The following is a 27,519-nucleotide window of genomic DNA, read 5'->3' on the forward strand; positions in this document are numbered from 1 at the left end:
TTCACATAATGGCCAAAAAGTTTAATTTTAGTCTCATCTGACCAGAGAACCTTCTTCCATGTGTCTGTTGGGCAAACTCCAAATGTGTTTTCTTATGTTTTCTTTAAGCAATGACTTGTATCTGGCCATCCATCTATTAAGCCCGACTCTGTGGAGTTTGCAGCTTAAACTAATCCTATTGACAAATACTCCCATCTCCGCTGTGGATCTCTGCAGTTCCTTCAGGGTTACCCTTATAGTGTCTTTGTTGCATCTCTGTTTTATGACCTCCAGTCCAGTCTGTGAGTTTTAGTGGATGGCCTTCTCTTGTCAAGTTTGTAGTTGTGCCTTATTCTTTTCAGTTTGCTATAATGGATTTAATGGTGCTCCGTGGTAAATTCAAAGTTTGCTGTATTTTTTTTTATAACCCAACCCTGATCTATACTTTTCCACAACTTTGTCTCTGACATCTTTGGAGTGCTCCTTGGTCTTCATGCTGCTTGCTTAGGGACGATGCAGAATCAGGGGCCTTTCAGAACAGGTCTATTTATACAGACATCCTGTGGCAGATTATGTGACACTGATGGCACACAGGCAGACCCTAATCAGCTAATCATGTGGTTGTTGAAGTTACTTGGTTGGGCCAGATCTTATTTATGGGTTCCATGGTTCCATAAGAAAAGGGATGAATACACATGCACTTTATAATATATATATATATATATATCCATCCATTTTCTAACCCGCTGAATCCGAATACAGTGTCACGGGGGTCTGCTGGAGCCAATCCCAGCCAACACAGGGCACAAGGCAGGAACCAATCCCGGGCAGGGTGCCAACCCACCGCAGGACACACACAAACACACCCACACACCAAGCACACACTAGGGCCAATTTAGAATCGCCAATCCACCTAACCTGCATGTCTTTGGATTGTGGGAGGAAACCGGAGCGCCCGGAGGAAACACACGCAGACACGGGGAGAACATGCAATATCAATATATATATTCATATATATATATATATATATATATATATTCATATATATATATATATATATATATATATATATATATATATATATATATATATATATATATATATATATATATATATATATATATTCATATATATATATATATATATATTATATATATATATATATATATATATATATATATATATATATACATATATATATATATACATATATATATATATACATATATATATATATATATATATATATATATATATATATATATATATATATACATATACATATATATATATATATATATATATATATATACATATATATATATATATATATATATATATATATATATATATATATACATATATATATATACATATATATATATACATATATATATATATATATATATATATATATATATATATATATATATATATATATATATATAACTCATTCACCTCTAACTAAATGCACAATGTCATCCTCTACCGCAGGCAGTGATGGAGCACAGCAGCTGATAAGCATGTCTGGCAGCTAGATAGCTAATTATGGGCTGTTGGAACAGAAAGTCTATGAAGAAGAAAGTGATTTGCTGTGTTAGAATAGTGCCAGTTGTTCAGCTGTGGCCAGAGACAGCATTACAGATTGTAGTTGCAGTGACTGTGAAGCATACAAGGCTGGTGATTTTGCATAAACAGTAAATCCTTGCGGGTCATTTGATTAACACTCAGGACTGTATTCTATTGCTATCAAGAATGAAAATAACATCATGCTTCAAAACAATGTGTTTTGCCACTCTGTGCCAACTCATCAATATTTATGAATGGGACAGAGACTTCAAACAAAAAAAAAAAAAAAAACACTGGCATGTAAACAAAAATCTGTAAAGCCCATTTTAGAACAAACTGAAACTGAACCATCAGTTGAATCAAGTGATAATGATAACATGTGAATTGATCATCAGATGTTAACACAGATAATGAAACTCTTGCATACTGCACTGTACGACCAAATTGCCGTGATATGCCTGGTGGCTTCAGGTGCTTAGCGAGACAGCAGGGTGCGGTATGTACCTGGTAAAATGATTCTGCTCAAGTGGAAGCAGAGGAAAGTCTCATGCACTATTCACAATGTAGCTGCAACTGTCAATGTCCATTTCAGGTTAAATATGGAAGTCACTAAGCCTTGTGATGTAGCAGCCCACAATAACACAAGGAATGCGTCCATCGTGCGGATCAGACAATGACATTCTACCCTGCCATGTGTAAGCAGCGGAAATAAAATACTTAAGAAAGTGTGAAAAGAAAAACACTTCTACTGTCCTAATCGCGACATTGGGCTGTGCGTTGGTGACTGTTTCAAAATAAATCACAAAAAGGACACGTAAATCTGCATTACTACACCAGTAGACACTAGGCAAGCTTTCCTACTGTATTTATGTAACACATTTTGGTATTTACATGTTTCTGTTACATGTACTAACATTTTTTCTTGTTAAAAATAATTGAATACTTTTGGTTTGTTTGGTGCAGGGGTAAATATAACACAAAGGAGGTAACAGACATAGGTTTGCTTATTATTTTTTATTGGTGTACTAATACAACAATAAAAACAGTAATTCAAAAACATCAAAAGAAATAAACAACCCAGGCTGAAGCATAACAAGAGCAATTTGAAAGATCCTACCAGTACTCTCATCACATTTTCCTCTTATTTCAAAATGTTGCAAGCAAAATCCTGTGACTGTCAGTGTCGACTTCACACTCCCCGATTGCTTCCAGGAGCCTCTTGAACTGGGAACTTTGGATAATGTACACAGTGATGAGCCAGGCAAATGAGGACACAAACTAAGACAGGAAAGGAACGCTTAACTGCTTCTTATGTTTAAGCCAGGGTTCCTCTCTTCGCTTATGTATAAATTCCTTTTGCATGGTTTTTTGTTCATTTTTGAATCTATGGTTACCATTGCTTATGTTAACAGTGTTATTATTTTTTGTCTAATTTTGCATTATATACCAATTTTAATTTTCTGATAAAGTCTTTACATGCATAATCTTGTTCTTCTATATTCCTTACATTTTGTGGGTAGACCTCCAAGAGGCGGAGTCACTAGTATCTCACTGTAAGGAACAGCCCCCCCAGCCTTTAAAGGCAATTCATTGACGACGCTTTGGAGGAGTGTTAGGACCTTTTCTGTGAGTCCTGCTTTGGTTCTTTTGCTTTACTGGTTTCATTAACTCTTTTTAACTCTTTAAGAATTTTGATTTAGAACTTGTTTGCTTTTGGATTGCCTTGTTGGAAAGTCCTTTTTCCATTTTTTGCTCTTTTGAGTTTTTGCTATCTTTTGTTACATAAACCACCTTTTATAAAGAACTTTGTTAGAGATTTCTTACAGTTTTCTCTCTATAGTAGGAAATTTCTGTATTTTTAGAACATTTCTAAGCACATTTCAAGCTCTCATTGTCTGTAGGCCCAAGCCTCACAGTAGGGCTGTATGTACTATATAGGCAAACTAGACAGTCATTAAGTGCAACAAAGTTTTTCAGTGGGGGAGCATTTAGTTAATTGGGTTAGCACAAGTCACAAAGATAAAACCACCATCAAAAGCCCATCACCACCAAACCCCCCCACTCAATTAAACGGTCGAGCATCCGCATGCCCTCACACTCAATTAAATTACCGAAACATTCAAGGTGTATTCCATCTTTTAAATGACATCCATGCGTGACTCACAAGAAACCTGGATTAGCACACGCCATGGCTGCAATTATGTGTATAACATTTGCCTTAGGGACACTGTGGCTTAAGGATTTTTGGAGATCTCCTTTCTATATTCTAACTCTTGGCAATGAGTGTCTTTCGATCACCAAGCTTGTGGCTAGTGATGACGTGAACTTATCCTCTTTGCTGCCTGTGTTTTTCAGTCTGAGGGTGACTGCTGCCCTTTCTGATTAGTCAGGCAGATTCAACTTTAGTCAGTTCTTCATTTTGTTCGGTGATGGATTGGGCGTGACATTTTCACTTTCGCCAAGGGCAGTAAAAAAGCTACAGCTAGCCCTGCTCATAGTTTCCCCTGGGGTAAGGCTGGTCAGGTAGGTTTCTGGCTTGTGTTTTAGGCTCAGTTTTGGAGGCCTCACACCTTTGCCATTTTTGAGAGTACCAAGTCATAACCTAGCTGTTGGGTGGTCTGGGTCTGATATAGGAACAACCCTCCTGAGCATCATGGGTGCTGCCAGGGAGAGCTGTAGCAGAAAATGATCTTTGTTTCAAGGGATTTCTGCCAGACCCAGAAGCAACAACATCATGTAGTGCTACAACACTGAATGTACTCCTGGGTCTGAAATAAACGGGGGCTGCCTTACCTAAGATAGGGCATCATAAATGGGAGGTGTGAATGATGGAGCGGAAAAGAACTATTCTGTATTGTATATACAGTATTGTGATGTACTGGATCTACTAAGAAGGAACCTGTTGGGGGTACTTTTGTGCAAGTCAATTTATTTTATCTGAACCTGTGATTGTTTTACAGTAGTTGTGCCAGGGGTTTGGAGTTCAGTGGCGCCCTCTAGTGTCCCAATCAATACCTATCAAAAACACAAAAGTGGCTTGTTGGATCCAAACTTTGGAGGACAGAGGAACTTGCCTAGCCGCTGATAAACAAGGCGGGTGAGCACATCCACAAAATGAAACCTCCGACTCTGCATTTCAATATTTTTTCTGACAATTTCAATAGTTTCTAGGAGCCTGGGCTTTTTACAGCACGGGATTACTCAGCTAGTATAAATACTGTATATATAAATTATCTATTGTATATATTATAACCTGGTCACAGTTTTATTGAAATATAAGCAGTTCAAGTCCAGTGCATAACCTAAAATGGTACAAAGGAAAGCAGTAAACTCCCAATGTGTTTAAAAAAAAAAAGCTTAGGTTACCATAAACTGAAAAACAATGTCATTTTCAGATCTGTACAAAAAGGCCCCTTTAAAGGAACATATTAGTCAGTCAGTCATTTCCCAACCCACTAGATCCTAACAAAGGGTCACAGGGGTCTGCAGGAGGCAATCCCAGCAAACACAGGGCACAAGGCAGGAAGAAATCCCCGGGCAAGGCGTCAGCCCACCACAGGGCACACACAAGAGACAATTTAGGACCACCAATGCACCTGACCTGAATGTCTTTGGATTGTTGGCGGAAACTGGAGCACCCAAAGGAAACCCACGCAGACACGGGGAGAACATGCAAACTCCACGCAGGGAGGACCCAGGAAGCGAACTCAGGGCTCCTTACTGTGAGGCAGGAGCGCAACCACTGCGCCACCACTATAAAGGAACATGTAAATGGGTTAATAACTTATAGCTTTTCTGCAACAATGGGAGTTAAGCCTTGACAGTTGATGCAAACAGTTCCTGCAAGTGTCCTGACTTGAGTTAGTTACTTACAAACTTTCTGTCAGTATAAAAGTGGTGATGGATCAGACTGTGTTTCTACACTCTCAGAAGCACTATTTGACAATATTGGACTGTACACTGCTATCATAATGTTAAAAAAAAACTTTACAGTTTAGGTGTCTCATTGAAAGAAATTGCAAAAACAAAAAAAGAGAGTCAGTGAGAACAGCTTCTTACACCGTCAAAAGGAACCTGGAAACTGAATGAAACTCTGACAGGAGCAGGGCTGGCAAACCCAAAGCCACAACATAATCAGAAGACAAGTGAAAGTCAACAGCTAGTGTGATAGGCTCGGGCAGATTAGTGGCAGATGGAATTTAATGTTAAGCAAATGTAAAGTATTATATGTAGGACGTAAGAATGTTAGGTTTGAATATACGAGAGGTATGAAAATCGAAAGTACACCTTATGAAAAGGATTTAGGGGTCGTATAGTCAACTCATCACTATCAATAGCTAGACACAGTCTTGGTCTTCAAGTTACAAAAAGGACATGGCAGTGCTAAAAAAATGTCCAAAGAAGAGTGACTAGGCTGATACCAGGGCTACGGGGAATGAATTATGAGGAAAGATTAAAACAGCTGAGCCTTTACAGTTTAAGTACAAGGAAGATTAAGAGAAGACGTAATAGTTAAGGCTAAACTTCTCTCAAATATTAGGAAGGTTTTCTTTACACAGAGAACCACAGACACATGGAATAAGCTACCAAGCAGTGTAATAGACAATAGGACTTTAGAGACTTTCAAAACTCGACTTGATGTTATTTTAGAAGAACTAAGCAGATAGGAATGGCAAGCTTTGTTCGGCTGAATAGCCTGTTCCTGTCTACAGTGTTCTAATGACAGATGCCTCATAGGACATCTTAACAGTGGTCGATGTAAGCAAGTGAAGAGAAGACTTCATGATGCAGGTTAGAAAGCCACTGCTGAAATTATCAAATGTTTTAAAACCACTTCATTTTTCCTGTTTTTATCAAAATGTATGTAGTTTAATGTCTCAATGTACTCTGAAAATGAACCATAAACTGAAACATGCTTACATCAACCTTGTTAAGATATGCTTGAAGCATTTTTATACTATAATAATGTTATTATTATGTCAAAGTGGATGAAGCAAATTAGCTTAATTTGTAAGGAATACTAACCGTAATTATTATGCAATTTATATTAATCATTTATTTCTAAAGAAGTGAAAACTGTTACTTACAAATCTGATTTAATACATCTTGATTTAAGCTTGCTTGCAAAAAAAAATAATTACATTTTTTTGACAGAATGAAAAGAGCTTGTTTACACACTGTAATAATATGTAGTATAGATAACAGGATTTTATTTATTTAACACTTAACTTGGTGTGTAAATATTTAACATGCCATTTAATCCTTCTTTAGGTAAAGTTCCTGTGTGATGTGACACAGGACAGCACTTACTCCACTTACACTGCTATATGGAATAAAAATGAATTGTATAAAAAAGCAAAACGATTCAGTAATTGACTGCCCTTGCTAAATAAATTACAGCATGAAATAAAATCTATGCATATATTACTTGATGTGGGATTAAAAAAAAACGCCAATCATCCTGCTTTTAAATTGAAGTGAATACTGAACCTAAAGTAATCGTGCTTACAGATGTTTTAATGAAGCAAAAAGCAGAAAAATACTGCAATCTTTAAACACCCATATGAATTTCATCCAGTGGAGTCTAAACAATTATCTTTTAAGAAAAAACAGATATATTTAAAGAAATATCTTTAGAAAGTAAGTGTGGAACTCTCAACTCAACTCCGGAAAATATGCTGCATATTCACAAATGACCTTTCACAACACTGCACCCAATGAACATCACTTCTGTTCTGGAGTTAATGAATAGAAAATAGGCTTACTGTGACTGCAACCTGTGACATCACTAAACTAAACTTTATTTTTTTTTTTTTCAAATATGTGGCATTTTTCTGTATATCCTTGTGTTTGTGTATGCGACAAATAAAATATAAATCTCAGACTCACTAATGAACACAAATATTCAGCAAAAGAGTATTATGAAAGGTTCTTTGTGATGAGTCAAGAAAAAAGGAAAAACATCCTGAAATGTATGTGCTTTTGTCAAGCTCAACCAACACCTCATAAACAGGAGCTTGGTTTAAGTAACTGACCTACTGAAAATGAAATAAAACTTTAGGTTAACAGCATTAATGGCTTGATGGTATGTTTTTGAAGAAATTGTAAAAAAAAAAAAAAAAAATACTTTTCTCAAACACACAGTAAAATATGTTCTCTTTGTGTTAGGGTTAAGGGAACACTTAATCATCAGAGTCTAACCCCAGGTCAATTTGAAGATTCAGCAGCTTTGGTCCAAATGAAAGTGACAACATGTGCACTGGAGAGGCAACAGCAAGACAACCCCCAAAAATGAATGGTTTTGCAGATGATGGCCACAGACAAATGCCCTTCCTGACTGATTCTGTTGTAGTTTTGCGTCTTGCTAGTGTCCTTGTGACTACTGGCAGCATCTGCAGCCAATTCAGTTTGCACAGGTAGTTCAGTTCCTCCAGGATGACATATCCATAGTGCAGTTGCAAGAAGGTTTGCTGTATCTCATAGCACAGTCTCAAGAGGATGGAGAAGAAACTATGAGACAGGCAGTTACACAAGGATTACTGAAGACTGTAGTATGCCAGTCACACCTCAAAACACAGACATTCAAACTAAACAAATTGTTGTGCTTTAAACTAACTAAAGAGATCTTCATTTAGATCTTGATCTTTGTCCGCGAATTCCACGCATGCGTAGACCACCGTCCAGTTTAGTACGTTGTTGTTACTCACAGATGTCAACAATGTGCCGGAATAACGAAAGGGGTGGTGGACAGTGTTACGCTGGTTAGCTCCTGAGGCCTGATTAGAGAATGAGATTGCCGAAGATAAAAGGTACGTGCCTACGTAACATATGAGTGAAAGAAAGATAGTGGGTAAAATGAATGACAACGTAACAGCACGTTCCAGAAATTATTATTGTTACTTTGTAGCCGGCGAGTGCTGCGCGTCTCACAGTTGTACCGTGGCTTGCCCACATGTCAGTGAAGTGATCCCAATTTATGTTTTAAAGAGCCTGGATACCTATGTGTCCCCCTTTTATAACCATTGCTCCGTGTATATTGCCTTACTCTTTGGATTGCCACATAGCAACCTGCGAGATTGGAGAAAGGTTGAGAAGACATCGTGAGAGGAAACGACAGCGTCGTGAAAACGAGACGGACTGTGAACGGACAGAAGCAGAAATGCTCCTACACCACCACATAATTACGATTCGGACAGTGATTCTGAGTAGGCCGTTCTTATCGAATCAATATCCAAGGGTTTTCTTTTGTAATTTTGTTTTCCTTATAAAAAATCATAATGCTGTGCGACGAAGGGCCCAGTTCACGACTGGCAGCCGCGTTTAAACAGGGAGCCCTTCACAGACAACTTTAACACACGCAACGTAGTTGGGCGCACATGGCTAGTATATATATATATATATACATATACACACACAGGTGCTGGTCAAAAAATTAGAATATCATGACAAAGTTGATTTATTTCAGTAATTCCATTCAAAAAGTGAAACTTGTATATTAGATTCATTCATTACACACAGACTGATGTATTTCAAATGTTTATTTCTTTTAATTTTGATGATTATAACTGACAACTAATGAAAGTCCCAAATTCAGTATCTCGGAAAATTAGAATATCAAATAAGACCAATGCAAAAAAAGGATTTTTAGAAATGTTGGCCAACTGAAAGGTATGAACATGAAAAGTATGAGCATGTACAGCACTCAATATTTAGTTGGGGCTCCTTTGGCCTGGATTACTGCAGCAATGCGGTGTGGCATGGAGTCGATCAGTCTGTGGCACTGCTCAGGTGTTATGAGAGCCCATGTTGTTCTGATAGTGGCCTTCAGCTCTTCTGAATTGTTGGGTATGGCGTATTGCATCTTCCTCTTCACAATACCCCATAGATTTTCTATGGGGTGAAGGTCAGGCGAGTTTGCTGGCCAATCAAGAACAGGGATACCATGGTCCTTAAACCAGGTACTGGTAGCTTTGGCACAGTGTGCAGGTGCCAGGTCCTGTTGGAAAATGAAATCTGCATCTCCATAAAGTTCATCAGCAGCAGGAAGCATGAAGTGCTCTAAAACTTCCTGGTAGACAGCTGCATTGACCTTGGACCTCAGAAAACACAATGGACCAACACCAGCAGATGACATGGTACCCCAAACCATCACTGACTGTGGAAACTTTACACTGAATCTCAAGCAACGTGGATTCTGTGCCTCTCCTCTCTTCCTCCAGACTCCGGGACCTTGATTTCCAAAGGAGATGCAAAATTTACTTTCATCAGAGAACATAACTTTGGACCACTCAGCAGCAGTCCAGTCGAGACGCTTCTGACGCTGTCTCTTGTTCAAGAGTGGCTTGACACAAGGAATGCGACAGCTGAAGCCCATGTCTTGCATACGTCTGTGTGTGGTGGTTCTTGAAGCACTGACTCCAGCTGCAGTCCACTCTTTGTGAATCTCCCCCACAGTTTTGAATGGGTTTTGTTTCACAATCCTCTCCAGGGTATAAGCGGTTATCCCTATTGCTTGTACACTTTTTTCTACCACATCTTGTCCTTCCCTTCGCCTCTCTATTAATGTGCTTGGACACAGAGCTCTGTGAACAGCCAGCCTCTTTAGCAATGACCTTTTGTGTCTTACCCTCCTTGTGTAAGGTGTCAATGGTCGTCTCTTGGACAACTGTCAAGTCAGCAGTCTTTCCCATGATTGTGTAGCCTACAGAACTAGACTGAGAGACCATTGAAAGGCTTTTGCAGGTGTTTTGTGTTAATTAGCTGATTAGAGTGAGTGCGGCACCAGGTGTCTTCAATATTGAACCTTTTCACAATATTCTAATTTACCGAGATACTGAATTTGGGACTTTCATTAGTTGTCAGTTATAATCATCAAAATTAAAAGAAATAAACATTTGAAATACATCAGTCTGTGTGTAATGAATGAATCTAATATACAAGTTTCACTTTTTGAATGGAAATGCTGAAATAAATCAACTTTGTCATGATATTCTAATTTTATGACCAGCACCTGTATATATATTCTTTCTTCCATTGTGCCCACAGTCACTCAAAAAGCAACAGCTTGTATCTCTTTGGAAGTTGTCATTGGCTTTTTGTCTACCATTCTCACTATCCTTCTGCTCATTCTGGGGTTGATTTTCTTCTTGTGGCTACATCCAGGTTGGTAGGCAACAGTCCCATGAACCTTCAACTTTCCTAATATTTACAACTGTTGTCACAGAAACATTAAGCTGCTTTTGAGATGGTTTTCCAGCCTTTTGCCTTTAACATCCCTGTTTATTATTTTCTTTCTGATCTCCTCAAACAACTCTCTCCTTTGCCTTCTGTGGTCCATATTAAGTATGGGACACACAATGATACCAAATAGCTGAGGGGTGACTTTCACTCATTTAATTTAGTTTGAAGAAAAAAAAAAACAATCACTCAAATCCAATTATTTAGGATCTTTTCTAAGGGAACCAACAAATGTGTCCTGGTCATTTTCCAATATCTTTGTAGAATAAGCAATACTTGATCTCTTATCACACATGCTTTGCTTTAATAGATGACCTTTCAAAGGCATGCAGGTATACATTGGACAATTGCTTTTCAGAAGCCAGACACCATTTTTTTCCAATGGGGAAAAATTTAATAAAAAAAATAAATAAAAAATAAACAAAAAAATAAATTAAAAAAAAAAAAAAAAATCGCCCCCAAAAGGTATGCAGACTATGTATTTGTTCACTCTGAAACACTGAAGTCTTCTCAGAATTGCACCTCTGCCCTTCATTAATCTGAGTACTCATAATATTCATTAATATACTGTACTTGCATGCAGTATTATTTTGTTTTATTATATTACATAGGCTTTGAGAAATATACTGTATCTGTAAAGATTTTGAAAAAGTCACTTATTTAATTGAGTGACATTAAAAGCATTTTGCAAAGGACTGTATTTAAATAAAGAGACGGGGGCATCCTACTTTTCCTACTTGTAGCAGAAAGAAGAAGCAGAAAGAAAGCAGAACACAACACACAAAATAAGCAGAAAGTTAATGAAATTTTGGTGCACTGAACATAATAATTACACACAATGATTAATTTGAAAAAATAAAATGTGCAAACATACCCTTTAAGCAGCCATTCATTGATGGTGGTTAATGATAAGATTTTCAAGAAAAGCCATATTGCTGCAGGGAAAAACACGAGTGTGAAGGTCTGGACAAACAGATGAAGCTTCACATGCATCAAAGCACTTGTAAGCTCCTGTAAAACAGAGCAGTGGTACATTACTCTAAATGTAAAAGCAATGGGACCACCATCAAATGATTGCAATTTACATTAACAGCAGCACACACAGCATGCAAACCAAACACTGTTGGCCTCTCACAAACTATACATGCCACCAGACATATAAATAAAGCAATTCTGATCATACGATGAGAGACTGAACCTTTGCAATTCAGTTCACCTGCTGCATTAGGAGTCAGGATGTTAAGTAAAGAAAACTTTTAAACATGTTGCAGTATACATTTGGAGCAGATTGTAAACAGTTCATTAGGAAAAAATAAATACAATGAAGCTATTGGTTTATCTTGAAACATTAAATTGCACTAAGCAGGTTTAAAAAGGCATATACGGTATACTATTAAATATTACGGTCCCCGAGAGTGGTGACGTACTGCTTATTGGTCGGACATGTAAGAAAGAATTTCACTTTACTTTGCACAAGTGAGCAACTATATTATTACATTTATCTGTTATCTGCAGACCGCTTTATTCAAAGTGATTTACAAAAGACGTGATCATAATCAAGTAAACATCATCCTAGAGGACTGTTTTGGAATAAGTGTGACAGGACAAGGTCACAAAATTGACTATTACAAGTAAAGAGCTCAAAACAAAACTCAAGCCTGTTACACTTCCTTGGTTACAAGAGCTTATCAATGTCATTATCAATTAGAAATTCACAAAACAAGGCAGACAGTCTTCAGCCTTTTCTTAAACAGATTGAGGGAGTCGGCAGTTAGAATGAACGTGGGCAGTTCGTTCCACTAGCCAGGAGCTACATACAGTATGAAGAGAGTCTGGATAGAGATTTGATATCACACAGATCTGGTATCACCAGATGACGTTCATTAGCAGACCTGACCTGATCACTTTCTCTCTCTGCGGACCGTAAAATTGACAGCTTTAACACCTTTGACATCATTTCCGGTGTATGTCTGCATGGGCTCGTCCCTAGCAGCTGGAAGTCCTGATAACCAGAAGCTCTGTTTCGGAAAATTGCATCAACAATGACATTTATCTTTCTTTTTAATGTATTTATAACATTAAGTTTTCATTATATAAGGGGTTTGCCTACAGGTGCCCCAACTCTTCATAATTGTACGTGTTCTTCCTTACAAAGGCAATCATTCACAAGTCTAACTGCATGGAGATAAAAACAGTTTTGTAGTCTTGTAGTCTTTGATTTCACAAATGTATAGCATCTACCAAATGGTAGGAGTGTGAATAGACTGTGTTGGGGTTGGGCATTATGAGTCCACTTGATGGCTCTGGCGTAGCAAATGTCCTCCAGAAATGATGAAAGTTCCTGAAATTGTTTGGACAGTGCTGACCAGCCACTGCAGAGCTTTGTGATCTTTTGCAGTCCATTAACCAAAGGTTTTATAATTATTTCTGTCCTCCCTGGCCATCTAATCTTATCATCAGACCGCTACTTAGAGGCTTACAAAAAACTTAATTCCATATTTAAAGACTCTATTTCTCTTAATTATATATCTATCTTATGCAAATATGCATTGTTCATTTTTGTGTTCTATTTATGAATTAATATTCTTATGTAATTTTAATTTGTTTTTCTTAGTATATAACTTCTTCTTTGGCATCTTGTAAAGTACAGGGTGCCCACAAAAACACTCCTTGATTTTAAATGGTTACAAAATCAAAACTTATTGGAATATGTTTATAAATAAGATGACAGCAAATACATTAACTCAAAACATTTCCTTTTTTCCACAACTTACTGAGGTAGGTGACTACCTTTTTCAACAAGATGGGGAACCACCACACTGGCATCTCGCTGTCTGTAATTTTCACAATGAGCGCCTGCCAAACAAGTAACACTAAGGAGTTTAATTACCAGCAGTATCCACAAAGGATTTCAACATTTGTAAATAAATAAAAATAGTCTATGAAAGAATTAAATGGAGGAATTAAACGGATTTTTGGTGGAATTAAGTAGACAGAACTGGTGAGCCGTGTAGGGCTGAATGGCCTGTTCTCATCTAAATCTTGATGAATACATTTCATAGCCACACTGTCAGTTTCATATTATAATAAAAAGTATGCCGACAAAAAATAAAGCAATTAAGTCATACGCTGAAATCACAGTTTATGTTCATCTAAGGTGATGAAGTTTGAATAACTGCTTGGTGTTTCTGTTTTCATACCGTAACAGGCTGTTTTACTGGTATGCTTATGGCGATAGTATAGGGTGGTCCAGATCTAATTATGCAATTTTCATTACGGTATAACTTATTAAGTTTATTACATAGAAAATCACCCAAAAAATCCAAGACCATCGAGAAGTGTGCGAACTGACGACATGAAGAATCATCGTTGCGCCAAACTGGAATCATCCCCGCATAAATCAAAGTCATCCAGACGATCTGGATCTGCATAATTAGATCTGGACCACCCTGCATACTAGAAAAAAAACTTATGTTCAAAAGAAAACATTGCACTGTAATTTGTTAGTTATTATAGAACTAGTATGATGGACGGCCCGCAGCTCATCCGGGCCGACACATCCAGGACGCTAGATGGTGTCCTCCCTGCAGCCTAGAGGTGCCCCAGATTCCCGCAGAGCAACATGGAAGATGGAGTTTGGTTTCACAACCCTGCTGGGTTCCCTGGGGGCCACCGTGTGATGCTACAGGGAGACAAGGGGATTTTTGTTTCCCGTAGAGCCTGGAAGTACTCCCAAGTGACGAGAAGAAGTACTTCTGCACTGAAGAAAAATGTAATTCTCCATCTGACCCGGAAGTACTGACAAGTCACGTGAACAGAAGAGGAGAAGCACTTCCGGGTCAAGGACTATATAAAGGACTAATGGAGACCCAGCAAGCCGAGACGGAGTTTGGAGGGTGTGTGACAGAGCTGCTGGGGGGAGAGGAGAATTACTGTGTTTAATAGTGTGCATTTATTATTAGAGATTACTTGTTTATGGTGGTGGAGGTGCTTTGGGGCACTTTGAAGAAGAAAATAAAAATACTTCTTGGTGCTTTTAAACCAGTGTCTGCATCTGGGTTAGGTTTCACGGGCCAACGGCGCCCTTAAGTGTCCGTTCATTGACACTAGCCATAACGGCACATCCTGCTGTCCATGGATGAAGGGTATAATATGTGGACAGGTGTACTGCGCTTATGGCTGTAAGCAGAAAATGAGGATGATAAAATGGATAATTAACTTTCTAGCTTACATGTTTCTGTATATACACATGCAACCATCATGCTTAAATTTTTGCTGTATGCAGTCGATTCAGGAAGTATTCAGACCCCTTCACTTTCTGCAGACCTTATTGTGTTGTAGATTTCAATTTAAACGGTAAATTTGCAATTTCTGCCCATCAATCTACACTCCATGTCTGCAAAATTATTTAAAAAAATTATCACTCTGACAGAACTTCATAAGTCCTCAGCTAAGATAGGTGAACCAAGGCAATCTTAGCAGTACTCCATTAATCAGGCATTTACTGTTGAGTGTCTAGATGGAAGCCACTCAAGTGAAAGGAATGCAACAGTCCACTTGGAGTTTACCAAATGGCATTTAAATGAATCTGAGAACATAAGAAAAATGGTCCTCTAGTCTGATGAGACAAAAAACTGAACTCTATGGACAAAACTCCAAGCAATCTGTCTGGCAAAGACCAGGCACTGCTCATCACCTACCTAATACAATCTCTATGGTGAAGCATAGTAGCGCAGCATAATGCTATAAGGCCGGGTTTATACTTCACGCGACACATGCTGCAGTGGACACTCCTGCTACGCAAGTGTTTTACTGTTTATACTGGTGCGCGTAATTTATGTAAACCTGGAGGAATCCACCAGGTGGCAGTGCGATATTTTATCATGGTGACAACAGGTTCGGCTTCGCTGTGTTGTGAATTGCCTGGAACACCCATTAAATTCCGATGACTCCTTACCGCAGTATCTCTGAAAAAGGATTTTTAATGATTTAAATCCATCAATCCAGGGATGTGTCCATTCCAGCTAGCATTGGGCACGAGGCAGAAACAATCCATGGACGAGGCATCAGCTCATCGCAGGGTGAATACAAGCAACTCTCACATACACTAGCATCATTTTAGTGTCACCAAATCTGCATATCTTTGGAAGGACACCAGAGCACAGTGTGGAAATCCAGCAGGAAAACATCAGAGAATACCAGCGACGTGACTCCCTGCGAGACAGCAGTGCTACCACTCCGCCACCATGTCACCCCCGTGTGTGTAATTATTAACAGTATTCATCATTTAAACGAAATTAACAATTTATCTGTAAAATGTAACATACACACTTTAATGCATTTCATCATGAAAGTGATATCAAGTATAAATCTAAAGATTCTAAATTTGCAGACAGTTGGAATATCATACATTTAATGTGTTCTGTGTGGTGATCTGTTGCTGCTTGCCACTGCTGTCAGGTCAGGAGGAAGTCCAAAAAGCTCGTAGTGATTAAAAACTGGGATGACGTTTATGACAGTCTGCTTTAATGATAAAGGAAACAACGAGGTTAAAGTGGACATTTCGAGATTAAAGCCGAAATTTCCACTTTAATCACAAAATACACCTTTTCACCATGTCCTTCATTTTTTTCCTCTGTGGCTCAAATACAGCGCTGCACATCATGTTGCAGTTGTAATGTTGCAAAAAAAAAGATGGCACAACAGATGGTATATGAGACTTTTAAAATGTATCGTGTCATTACGATTGGGAATATGTGACGCTAGAATATAAAAGCACCACGAATGCATCTGTATGTCGGCATTTTGCCTCACCACAGCGAACCATTCATCAAACATCGAAGCGCACAGATCGATCCCGTAGGATCTGCATAGAGGATTTCTGTCACATGTAGATAGTAAACAGAGACTCTGATGTCACATTCCAACTTTTAGCACACTGCGCCCTCCGACTTTTTGCTGGTACTGCAACTTGCACACGCGTTGTGTTAATTTCTGAGGACCTGCTCAGAGGACGCGTCAAATGAATGCTGGGAATGCATGGCAGCCATGAAGCGGGCTCGTACGCGTTCTGAGTGTGAAGTATAAACGAGCCCTAAGGGTGCTTCTCAGCAGCAGGGACAGGAAGACCGGTCAGAAGTGAGGGAAAGATGAACATAATTAAAATACTTAAGAGTTCCTTGAAGAAAAACTGCTTCAGAGTGCATACAGCTTCAGACTGGGACAACGGTTTACCTTTCAGCACAATGATGACAAATCAAAACAGTGCCGGAATGGCTTTGGGACAAGTTTGTGTGTGTCCTCCAAGAAGCTCAGACTTAAACCCCACAGAAAGGATGTGGAGAGACCTGAAGATGGCAGTTCACAGACACTTCCCAGCCAATCTAATGGAACTTGAGAGCATCTGCCAGGAAGAATGGGATCAACAGACCCAAAACCAGGTGTGCAAAGCTGTACAGACTACCAAAGAAGACTCAAAGCTGTAATGGCTGTCAAAGAGGCTTCTATAAAGTGCTGAATTAAGGATCTGTATATTTAAATGGATGAGAGGATTTCAGGTTTTGATTTTTAATACATTTGCAAATCTTTCTGAAAACATTTTCACTTTGTCATTCTGGTTTATTGAGTGTGGATGGATGGGCAAAAATGATCTTGCCTGAAGAAGGGGCCCGAGTTGCCTCAAAAGCTTGCATATTGTAATTTTTTTGGTTAGCCAATAAAAGGTGTCAATCAGCTTGGCTTTTCTCTACATAAGAATTAAAATTTCAACACAATAAAGTGTACAGAACATGAAAGGGTCTAAATACTTTCTGAATTCACTCTGTCACCCACTGTCAAAAGTAATCTTTTTAAAGATATTGCTCATCTTTCGGAAACTATAAGCAAAAGACAAATTAAGAAATCTTGTTTCTCATATTTAGCTTCAACAAAAGTGTCAGTTGTCTAACATGCCTAGTCCTGAATAAGTTTGCTGGGGGAGCTGGAGCCTATCCCAGCTATCATATGGTGCAAGGCAGGAACAAACCCTGGACAAGGCAAACTGACACACACACCCAACACAAAGATCAATTTAGTACTGTCCACACGTGGACAACATTGTTGGTACCCTTCAGCCAATGAAAGAAAAACTCAAAATGGTCACAGAAATAACTTTAATCTGACAAAAGTAATAATAAATAAAAATTCTATGAAATGTAACCAATGAAAGTCAGACATTGATTTTCAACCATGCTTCAACAGAATTATTAAAAAAAATAAACTCATGAAACAGGCCTGGAAAACAATAATGATGGTACCCCTAGAAAAGAGAATAATGTGACCAAAGGGACATGTTAATCCAAGGTGTGTCCACTAATTAGCATCACAGGTGTCTACAATCTTGTAATCAGTCAGTGGACCTATATATAGGGCTCCAGGTAGTCACTGTGTTGTTTGGTGACATGGTGTGTACCACACTCAACATGGACCAGAGGAAGCGAAGGAAAGAGTTGTCTCAGGAGATTAGAAAGACAATTATAGACAAGCATGTCAAAGGTAAAGGCTATAAGACCATCTCGAAGCAGCTTGATGTTCCTGTGACTACAGTTGCACATATTATTCAGAAATTTAAGATCCATGGGACTGTAGCCAACCTCCCTGGACGTGGCCGCAGGAGGAAAATTGATGTCAAATCAAAGAGACGGATAATACAAATGGTAACAAAAGAGCCCAGAAAAACTTCTAAAGAGATACAAGGTGAACTTCAAGCTCAAGGAACATCAGTGTCAGATCGCACCATCCGTCGTTGTTTGAGCCAAAGTGGACTTCATGGGAGACGACCAAGGAGGACACCATTGTTGAAAACAAATCATAAAAAAGCCAGACTGGAATTTGCCAAACTACATGTGGACAAGCCACAAAGATTCTGGGAGAATGTCCTATGGACAGATGAGACAAAAATTGAACTTTTTGCCAAGGCACATCAGCTCTATGTTCACAGACAGAAAAATGAAGCATATCAAGAAAAGAACACTGTCCCTTCTGTGAAACATGGAGGAGGCTCTGTTATGTTCTGGGGCTGCTTTGCTGCATTTGGCACAGGGTGTCTTGAATCTGTGCAGGGTACAATGAAATCTCAAGACTATCAAGGGATTCTAGAGAGAAATGTGCTGGCCAGTGTCAGAAAGCTTGGTCTCAGTCGCAGGTCATGGGTCTTGCAACAGGACAATGACCCAAAACTCACAGCTAAAAACACGCAAGAATGGCTAAGAGGAAAACATTGGACTATTCTAAAGTGGCCTTCTATGAGCCCTGACCTCAATCCTATTGAGCATCTTTGGAAAGAGCTGAAACATGCCGTCTGGAAAAGGCACCCTTCAAACCTGAGACAACTGGAGCAGTTTGCTCATGAGGAGTGGGCCAAAATACCTGCTGAGAAGTGCAGAAGTCTCATTGACAGTTACAGGAATCGTTTGATTGCAGTGATTGCCTCAAAAGGTTGTGCAACAAAATATTAAATTAGGGGTACCATCATTTTTGTCCAGGCCTGTTTCATGAGTTTATTTTTTTAAATAATTCTGTTGAAGCATGGTTGAAAATCAATGTCTGACTTTCATTGGTTAAAATTTCATAGAATTTTTATTTATTATTACTTTTGTCAGATTAAAGTTATTTCTGTGACCATTTTGAGTTTTTCTTTCATTGACTGAAGGGTACCAACAATTTTGTCCACGTGTGTAACCTGCATGTCTTTGGCCTGTGGGAGGAAACCCACTCAGACAAAGCGAGTACATGCAAACTACATGCAGGGAAGACCCAGGATATGAACCCTGGTCTCCTTACTGTGAGGCAGCAGCACTACCACTGCACCACTGTGCCATCCTTGGCAAAGGTGCCCAGAGCTTAATAGGAAAATAGTACAACTGAAGGGTCTGGGCTATTCAGTTTTATACGTTTTTCATTAGAAATAGCAGAAATAAAGTTTATAAATCATTCATTATCAGTAAACCTACACACAGAAAATTGAACAACTTACTAAACATCAAATGTGAGTGAAGTTAAACAACCAAAAAGGTATTTCTGCATGCAAAAAAAGTGTATGCTCAATGAAACAAGATAGTGAAATTCACATGAATGAATAAATGAATCTTTTTTCTTTTTGCACAAAAAAACGATGTCTAGGAATTTATAGTTACAGTCACAGATAAGATCACAGTAATAAACAGCAGAATAGACAATACAGTATAATGTTACCGTGATGCTACTCAGCAGTAAATAAGAATATAGTGCAAACTACCCATAAAATGTACAAATCAATATGACAACATATAGAATTACATTCACGACCTATATGCTAGTATTAAAAATACTTTGGGTAGGACTAATGTGTTTATAGATCTGGGCAAAGCAAATTAATCAGAAGCTATGATTGCCTACTATTGATAGGTACTGTGGCTCTTGGTTTCCGTGACCTGTAACATTTTCCAGATTGTACAAATGACAGAGATGATTACCCAGGTCAGCATGGTCTTTGCTTACATTAACAGCTTGTTTTACTGACCCTAGATGTGTGTTGGGCCTTGAATACAGAAAGATTTCAGGCCTACCATTTTTAACTATTCTATTTATAAAATGTTACTAACCCTCTCCTATCCTATTTCTTTTTTTCAGTAACCTCATGTGGCACTTGGTGCCACTTCTCTACTGCCAAAAGTTGTTTGACTGACTACGGAAAGGTCATCTCAGAGAAAGGAGGACTGGAATCATCAGGTACAACAGTCCTTTCACGGCCCAGCGCCAACTCATTTGTACAATGGAGAGTAGGGAGGAGGCCGCTTGATGGCCAAAGTCTCCAGCACTCTCAACTGTGTCTGGCCTGTTTGACTCCTCCTTTACAATCTGGCTATGGTTCTACAAGTAACTGATGGACTAATGTTGTTGTTTTTCATTTATGTTCATTACTTTCTATTTTGCATGTTTAATATATGTTAATTCTGTATTTAATGAGTAGTATAATCTATTCTTGTATTTTGCCTTCAGGGGTGTTGCGTCGTTCTGCACCTGTACTGTTGTATTATATTTCTAAAGTGGCCATTGTCCATCTAGCTCTGTGATGAGGATTACTTGTATTCTGCTGTGTGTGTTGTATTGACCCTATTTTTTGACACCCATTGCATACCCAACCTACCTGGAAGGGGGTCTCTATCTGAATTGCATTTTCTTAAGATCTCCTTCCCTACAAGGATGTTTTTTTTGGGAGTTTTTTTCTTGTCTTCTTAGGGGAGTCAAGGCTGGGGACTGTCAAAACACAGGGCCACTTAAAACCCATTAAGGCATACCTTAAGTGATTTTGGGCTATAAAGAAAAAAAAAAAAAAGTTTCTACTTCCTAAACAAAACATTAAGCATTAAGATGTGGCACACATGCGAATCTGGGGATGCCCAGACAAGCTTGACTGAGGTAAACAATATCACAACGGGATGGCAGGGGGCACTGTTACTAACCGTATCCTTATTCCACAGCCCAGAGAAGACACCCAGTGAGGGCACTTCCGCCCGACCATGACTCCCAGAAACAAGTCCCACCCCTTCCTGCTGATCCGCCATATAAAGTGGCAGCATGGAAATGCAGACCTGCACCTGAATCCGCTAAGAGCCAGAAACACATACCAGACACAGAGAGAGAGCAAAGAACATCAAAGTCTGTGAGACTGACCTTAAGTTGGTGTCTTTTAAAGTTATGCACTTAAGCACCCTTTTTTGATACTTTATTTTCAGTTTGATTAAATGGGGTTTCCAGGGTGGTACCCAAACATTTCTCCCTGCTTCCAACTGCTTCGTTGCCGCCAAACACATCAGTGAGTTAGCAGATGGATTGCCAACCCAGCACTCATGGGAGAAACAAGGATGTTTTCATTGAGCCCCATGTAAAATTGGGCAAACATTGATTAACAAAGGCTGTAGTGTTTAAGCAGCTGGAGGAAAAACATATACTGTTGAGCTTTTATACTATTTATTGTATATATGGTGTACAGTGTAAAAAGCACTTTGATATAATATTTCAGACAGTTTTTGATTTTTAATACATTTGCAGACCTTTCTAAAAACATGTCGTAACTTGGCCATTTTCCCCCCCAATAGTTTAAGCTCAATAATTATAAAGGCAAATTTATCCATTTAAATTTACATCTACAACAGTGTAAAGTGTGCAGGAAGTAAAGTTGTCTGAATATTTTCTGAATCCACTATATATGTACACTTCATTTATTTGGCCCATTCATTGTTGCTAAATAAACCTACAGCAAGAGTCTATGGTAAGTGTGAAGAAACAATGAATTGTATGTAATGAAAAATATCTTAAGATTGTGTTTCTCAACCCATTTTTAGTTCGCAGGCCGCTGCTGGTGGGTCGCGAGTTGCTATTGTTTATACACTGTCATGTGGTGGGTCACTGCTATGACCGTCATGCTCAATCCCCCACCTGCTCTAGCAATCACACTCGAATTTCCAAAGGGGACAACTCCGATAATCATGCTCAATTAACCATGGGGGACCAATCTCTGATGACTGCGCTTAATTCAATGAGGGGGACCAGCTCTCAAAATCCCCCACTCTGATGATCTCCCTCAATTTGCCAATGGGAACCCCCCCCATCTCCACTTGATGGGTTATAAACACACCTAAATTGGAAAAAGTGGGTTACCACACCAAAAAGTTTGAGAAACAAAAGACAAAAGTTTAAAAGAAAATAATTTTTGTGGAAAGTGAGTCATCCTTCTTATTTGATGTAATAGTATGGTTGTCTAGAACAGGGGTCCTCAATCACGGTCCTGGAGAGCCGCAGTGGCTGCAGGTTTTTGCTCCAACCCAGTTGCTTAATAAAAAGCACTTATTGCTAAAGTAACACTTCTGCTTCACTTTAGTGATTTTGAGCCCTTATTGCTAAATTTTGTCTTAAACAGCTATTTTAATTGCTCCTTATTATCAATAACATGCAAATGAGAAGAGAGAGCAGCATTTCTCCATTTAGCTTCTTTACATTTACACCTGTGTGTATTTATCCGCACTATTGGGTTTAATTAAATACTTGGAAGAAAAATGAAGAGAAAAAAGTGAAGGACTGAGAATTACTTGTCCATTTTAGCCTTCAAATCATTTGCATGATAGAAAGGGAAAGAAAATCAAGGATATGAGAATGACCTGACATAGCAGAGTTAATTTAATTTCATAGCTTGTTAGTGCTTTATTGGCAAGAATTGCTTTCTAATTAAGCAACCAGCTTAGAACAAAAACCTGCAGCCACTGCGGCTCTCCAGGACTGGGATTGAGGACCCCTGGTCTAGAATAATGAATTAGTACCACAGATAATAAAAAAACAATGCACACGAAGTTATTCTAATACTGTGTGACAGGCAGCCTCAGCCATTACCTCCTCTGTGACGCCAATGGAATGGAAGAACAGAGGGAGAAAGGATCACCGAGGCAATACCCCCTCTGGGATGCTAGAGTGCAGCCCTCCTGGGTGGCTGTGGCACCATGGTTTCCTGCAGGGCATACTGGGAGCTAGAGTTTGGTGCAGCCCTGTTGGGCTCCATAAGGGGCCACACAGGCATTCACTGGGTTTCAACAAAACATGGGAGTAAATCCAGGTAATCCTGCTAAACCACCTGGAGCATTCCCAGGTGCTGAATAAAAGGAGCCGCCTCACTCCATTTGGACAGCCGGGAGTCGGGAGGAGGTGGGTGAGGCTCTCTTGGGAGAGGAGTGGAGGCAAAGGAAGAAGGAAGGAAAAGGACTGTGATGTGATGAGGGGAGCGAAAGAAAAGCGCTCCCCGACTGTAAATAATACGTGTGCTGTCTGTGTCGGGGTTAGGGCGGCTGTACGCACCTCTGGGCTTCTCAACTGTTATCTAGCGAGGGGCTTGGCATACTTAACTGCACACTGGAGGTTCCTTTATAGGTAAACTACACACTGTACATACCAAAAGCCATAATCTGTGTCAAGATCCTTTAACATTGTTAGCAGCAATAAAGTTCACACTTTTATAAAAAAATTGAATTAAAAATACATAACACACTACCTCAGTTTTTAATGAGAGTCCACTGTTAAAAAATATGGTAGAAACTGCAATATATGTGATTGTTATCTCTGGCTTCAAAGGTCCTGTAGAAGAAAAAGAAAAAAAAAATACTTATTAGTCATAATGAAGTGTGTATTCTCAAACATTCTCAGTTAAACACTTGTGATGGACTATCAAAGTCAAAAATGGCATAAACCGAAAAAAAAAAACAATGAATAAACAAAACATTACTTGTAAATAAGGTTTTCCACTGCAAATACATTGAGTGACAGCATATTCACTGCTATTAAACAATCATTCACAGTGTTCCATAGCAGCTTTCCACAGTAAACACTCTTTGAAAACAAATCAAAAGCACATAATTACAACTTAATTGATCATACAAAGGCATTTACTGTATATCTATCTATATTAATAAAAGGCAAAGCCCTCACTCACTCACTCACTCACTCACTGACTCATCACTAATTCTCCAACTTCCCGTGTGGGTGGAAGGCTGAAATTTGGCAGGTTCATTCCTTACAGCTTCCTTACAAAAGTTGGGCAGGTTTTATATCGAAATTCTACGCGTAATGGTCATAACTGGAAGCAGTTTTTCTCCATTTACTGTAATGGAGATGAGCTTCAACGCTGTGGGGCGGAGTTTCGTGTGACATCATCACGCCTCTCACGTAATCACGCAGTACATAGAAAACCAGGAAGACCTCAAAAAAGCGCTGAAGAAAACATGCATTATATAATTGAGAAGGCAGCGAAACAATAAGAAGCGAACGAGTGACATATACAACCATATTCATGAGTTCTGCTACTTCGGAAACAAAGCACGATGTAAACCTACACTTTAAATTAAGTTCATAGACAGGCTGCCGCTGGCGTTTGTAATTTAGTGCCTGCCCATATAAGGCCGTCCGTCAGCGGCAATCCAATAGCAAACTGCCACTAAATATTCACGGGTGAAGGACTGTGCTTATGGAGAGGAAGATGAGATGGTCAGGGTGGTGTTTGACACAAACTCAGCGAAACTGCGAGAGAAAGTTTTAAGTGCCAGGACTAAGGTAACATTAAATACAGCCATGGACATAGCACGAGATGGCACCAGCACAGCTGGGAACCTTCGATGCATGTACACCGAGTGGCTCACGTGAACTGGCGCAGTGCACAGATAAAAGCAACAGTTCCAAAGAGCTGAACAAAACCGAATTACACAATTGAAAAGGCAGCAAAAATATGAAGCGTCTGATACATACAAGCATATTCATAAATCCAACTACTGCGAAACAAAGCACACGTTGGAAAAAGTCAATGTCCGCTAAAGGAAGACAGTGTAAAAAACCCGTGCATGCAGTGTGTCAGGTCTCAGATAAAGAAGAAGACGAGCTGTTTATTGATGCAGTAAGAAGCGAATCGATGAATGAAACCTGTCATCTTTACAGCGATTGACAAACACGGAATGTAACTTGAACACAACACATCCTACAAATACGAACCTGATTGAAAGAAATAATGATAATCAAATCCTTGATGACAGCAACACTCAGTAACACTCACAAAACAAATACTGTATATTGACAGTCATGTTACGTTATTTTTAAAATGTTCCCTTTTCTTTTCTAGCTTTTTAACACACTACTTCTCGCTGCGATCTGGTATATATATATGTATATATATATCCCGATCTACATACTCGAATAATGGATACTTTATTAGCCATCAATGATTGTTTTGGTAAAGCCATACTCAGTGTATTCATTAGATGAGCGGTAAAAAGTAAGAGCGAGGGAGGATGACTTATTGAGGCATGCAGGCTGTAGTGCGCGTCAACTCTATCTGAATTGCGCGATCACATTTGAAAAATATATCTTTTCAAGTTCTATTTAGTCCATATGTGTCAAACTCAAGGGCAGCGGGCCACATCCGCCCGGCGTAATTATATCCGCCCGAGATCATTTTATATACTGTATTATTGTTATTAATGGCCGGGTATATGAAGCGCTGGTAACACAATAAACTACAGATCCCATAATGCAGCGCTTCAGCTGCCTTGCCGAACACTTACGCGTTAATCAAGTCTACCTTATGATGCTGCAAGTTATTGCGAAGCTAGCTCACACGATGCTGAAGAGAAAAGTTGATTCTGAAAATAGAGCCTTTAAAACCGATGGGAGGCTGAGTATATGTTTACTGAACCCGTGTGTCTCATTTGTGGAGCTAATGTGGCTGTAATTACAGAATTTAATCTAAGGCGGCACTATGAGACAAAACATCAGGGTAACCTGAAGACCTGAATGCAATGCAGAAGATACAGAAAGCAGAAGAATTAAATAAGAATCTGACACTTCAGCGGACGTTTTACCCGTGCACAATCACAAAGTGATTTCAAGTGAAGCTGCTTTTATGGGAGACACAAATGCACCAGTGCACTTGCCCCACTTTCCCTGTTGCCAAGTAATGTTAAACCAAGTCGTCACTACGGTGTTCCCAAATCGCACTTTGCTGATAAACTGGCGCACTGAGTTTGCACGGCGCTTTGGTGACTTTGAAGAACAAAAAGTCCGTCTACATGCGGCTCGAACCTTGTGCATGTTTGGTAGCACATATCTGTGTGAGAAGCTCTTCTCAGTGATAAAGACTAACAAAACAGCACACAGGAGTCGCCTCACTGATGAGCACCTGCAATCCATCCTGAGAATCTCCACAACACAGAACCTCACACCAAACAGAAGCGAACCTGTTGCCAAAAAAGATGCCAGGCGTCCAGCTCTAAAATGACATATGAGCAAAGACAACTGAATGATTTGATTTGTTATTGCTGAAAGGAACACATTTTATTTATATTTCCAGGTTTTGTTATGCAGCATGTTCATATTTGAATTTGTATAATTTTGACAGGATATATTTTTATGGAGAGCAAAATCTTTTGGGATATTTAAAATCTAAGTTTATTTTTATATAAAATTACATAAGAGTAAAGAAATTTGAATGTTTGTTCTTTTAACGTTTACTTTATTTCTAACTTGTATAATTTAGACAGGATATATTTTTATGGAGAGCAAAATATTATAAGTTGTTTAAGGTTTGAGTTGATTTATTCAGGAATAATATTCCTGTCTGTTTTACCATTCCTACCAAAGATATTTCTGTCGACTAAATAAAAATTCCTTCTATTTAAAATTTAAATAGAACTTGAACAAATACGATAGTTCATAATATCCACGCAGACTTGCGTAAGAGCGGGAGTTATCCGTTTTAACAAGCAGTGTATTGCACTGATACGAAATAGTTGTGTGTGTATATATGTAGATATGTATGTATATGTATATATGTTTATACAGTATATGTGTGTATGTATGTATATATATATATATATATGTATTTGTGTGTATATATGTAGATATATATATATGTATGTATATATGTGTGTGTGTATATTTATGTGTATATGTATAGATATGTATATATATATATGTTTATGTGTGTGTGTGTGTGTGTATGTGTAAATATATATATATATGCCTCTTCCAGACCGCGAGGGGGCGTCCGCCCTGGTTATGTTGGGGGCCACGGGTACAGGGCTTAGAAGCCCAGCCCTGTAGGGACCCATGGCCACCGTCAGGCGGCGCCCAGGTGCCTGAATATCCCTGGAGCCCAGCACTTCCGCCACACCAGGAAGTGCTGGG

The 27,519-nt window shown here is 38.9% G+C and overlaps 1 protein-coding gene across 2 annotated transcripts in view; it reads right to left on the minus strand.

Moving 5' to 3' along the window:
• Positions 1 to 27,519, minus strand: part of LOC120527122 (sodium/bile acid cotransporter 7-like) — a 181,528-nt gene that overhangs the window by 122,436 nt on the left and 31,573 nt on the right. The window contains exons 2-3 of one of the 2 annotated variants that reach the window (XM_039750215.1): positions 23,843 to 23,925; positions 11,660 to 11,796 (exon numbers count right to left, since the gene is read on the minus strand). In XM_039750215.1, coding sequence (XP_039606149.1) covers positions 11,660 to 11,796; positions 23,843 to 23,925 — 220 coding nt within the window. The remainder of the gene's footprint in view (positions 1 to 11,659; positions 11,797 to 23,842; positions 23,926 to 27,519) is intronic. The other variant, XM_039750216.1, reaches the window with a different exon arrangement.

Source organism: Polypterus senegalus, chromosome 4 (assembly GCF_016835505.1).
Source record: "Polypterus senegalus isolate Bchr_013 chromosome 4, ASM1683550v1, whole genome shotgun sequence".
Lineage (NCBI taxonomy): Eukaryota > Metazoa > Chordata > Cladistia > Polypteriformes > Polypteridae > Polypterus > Polypterus senegalus.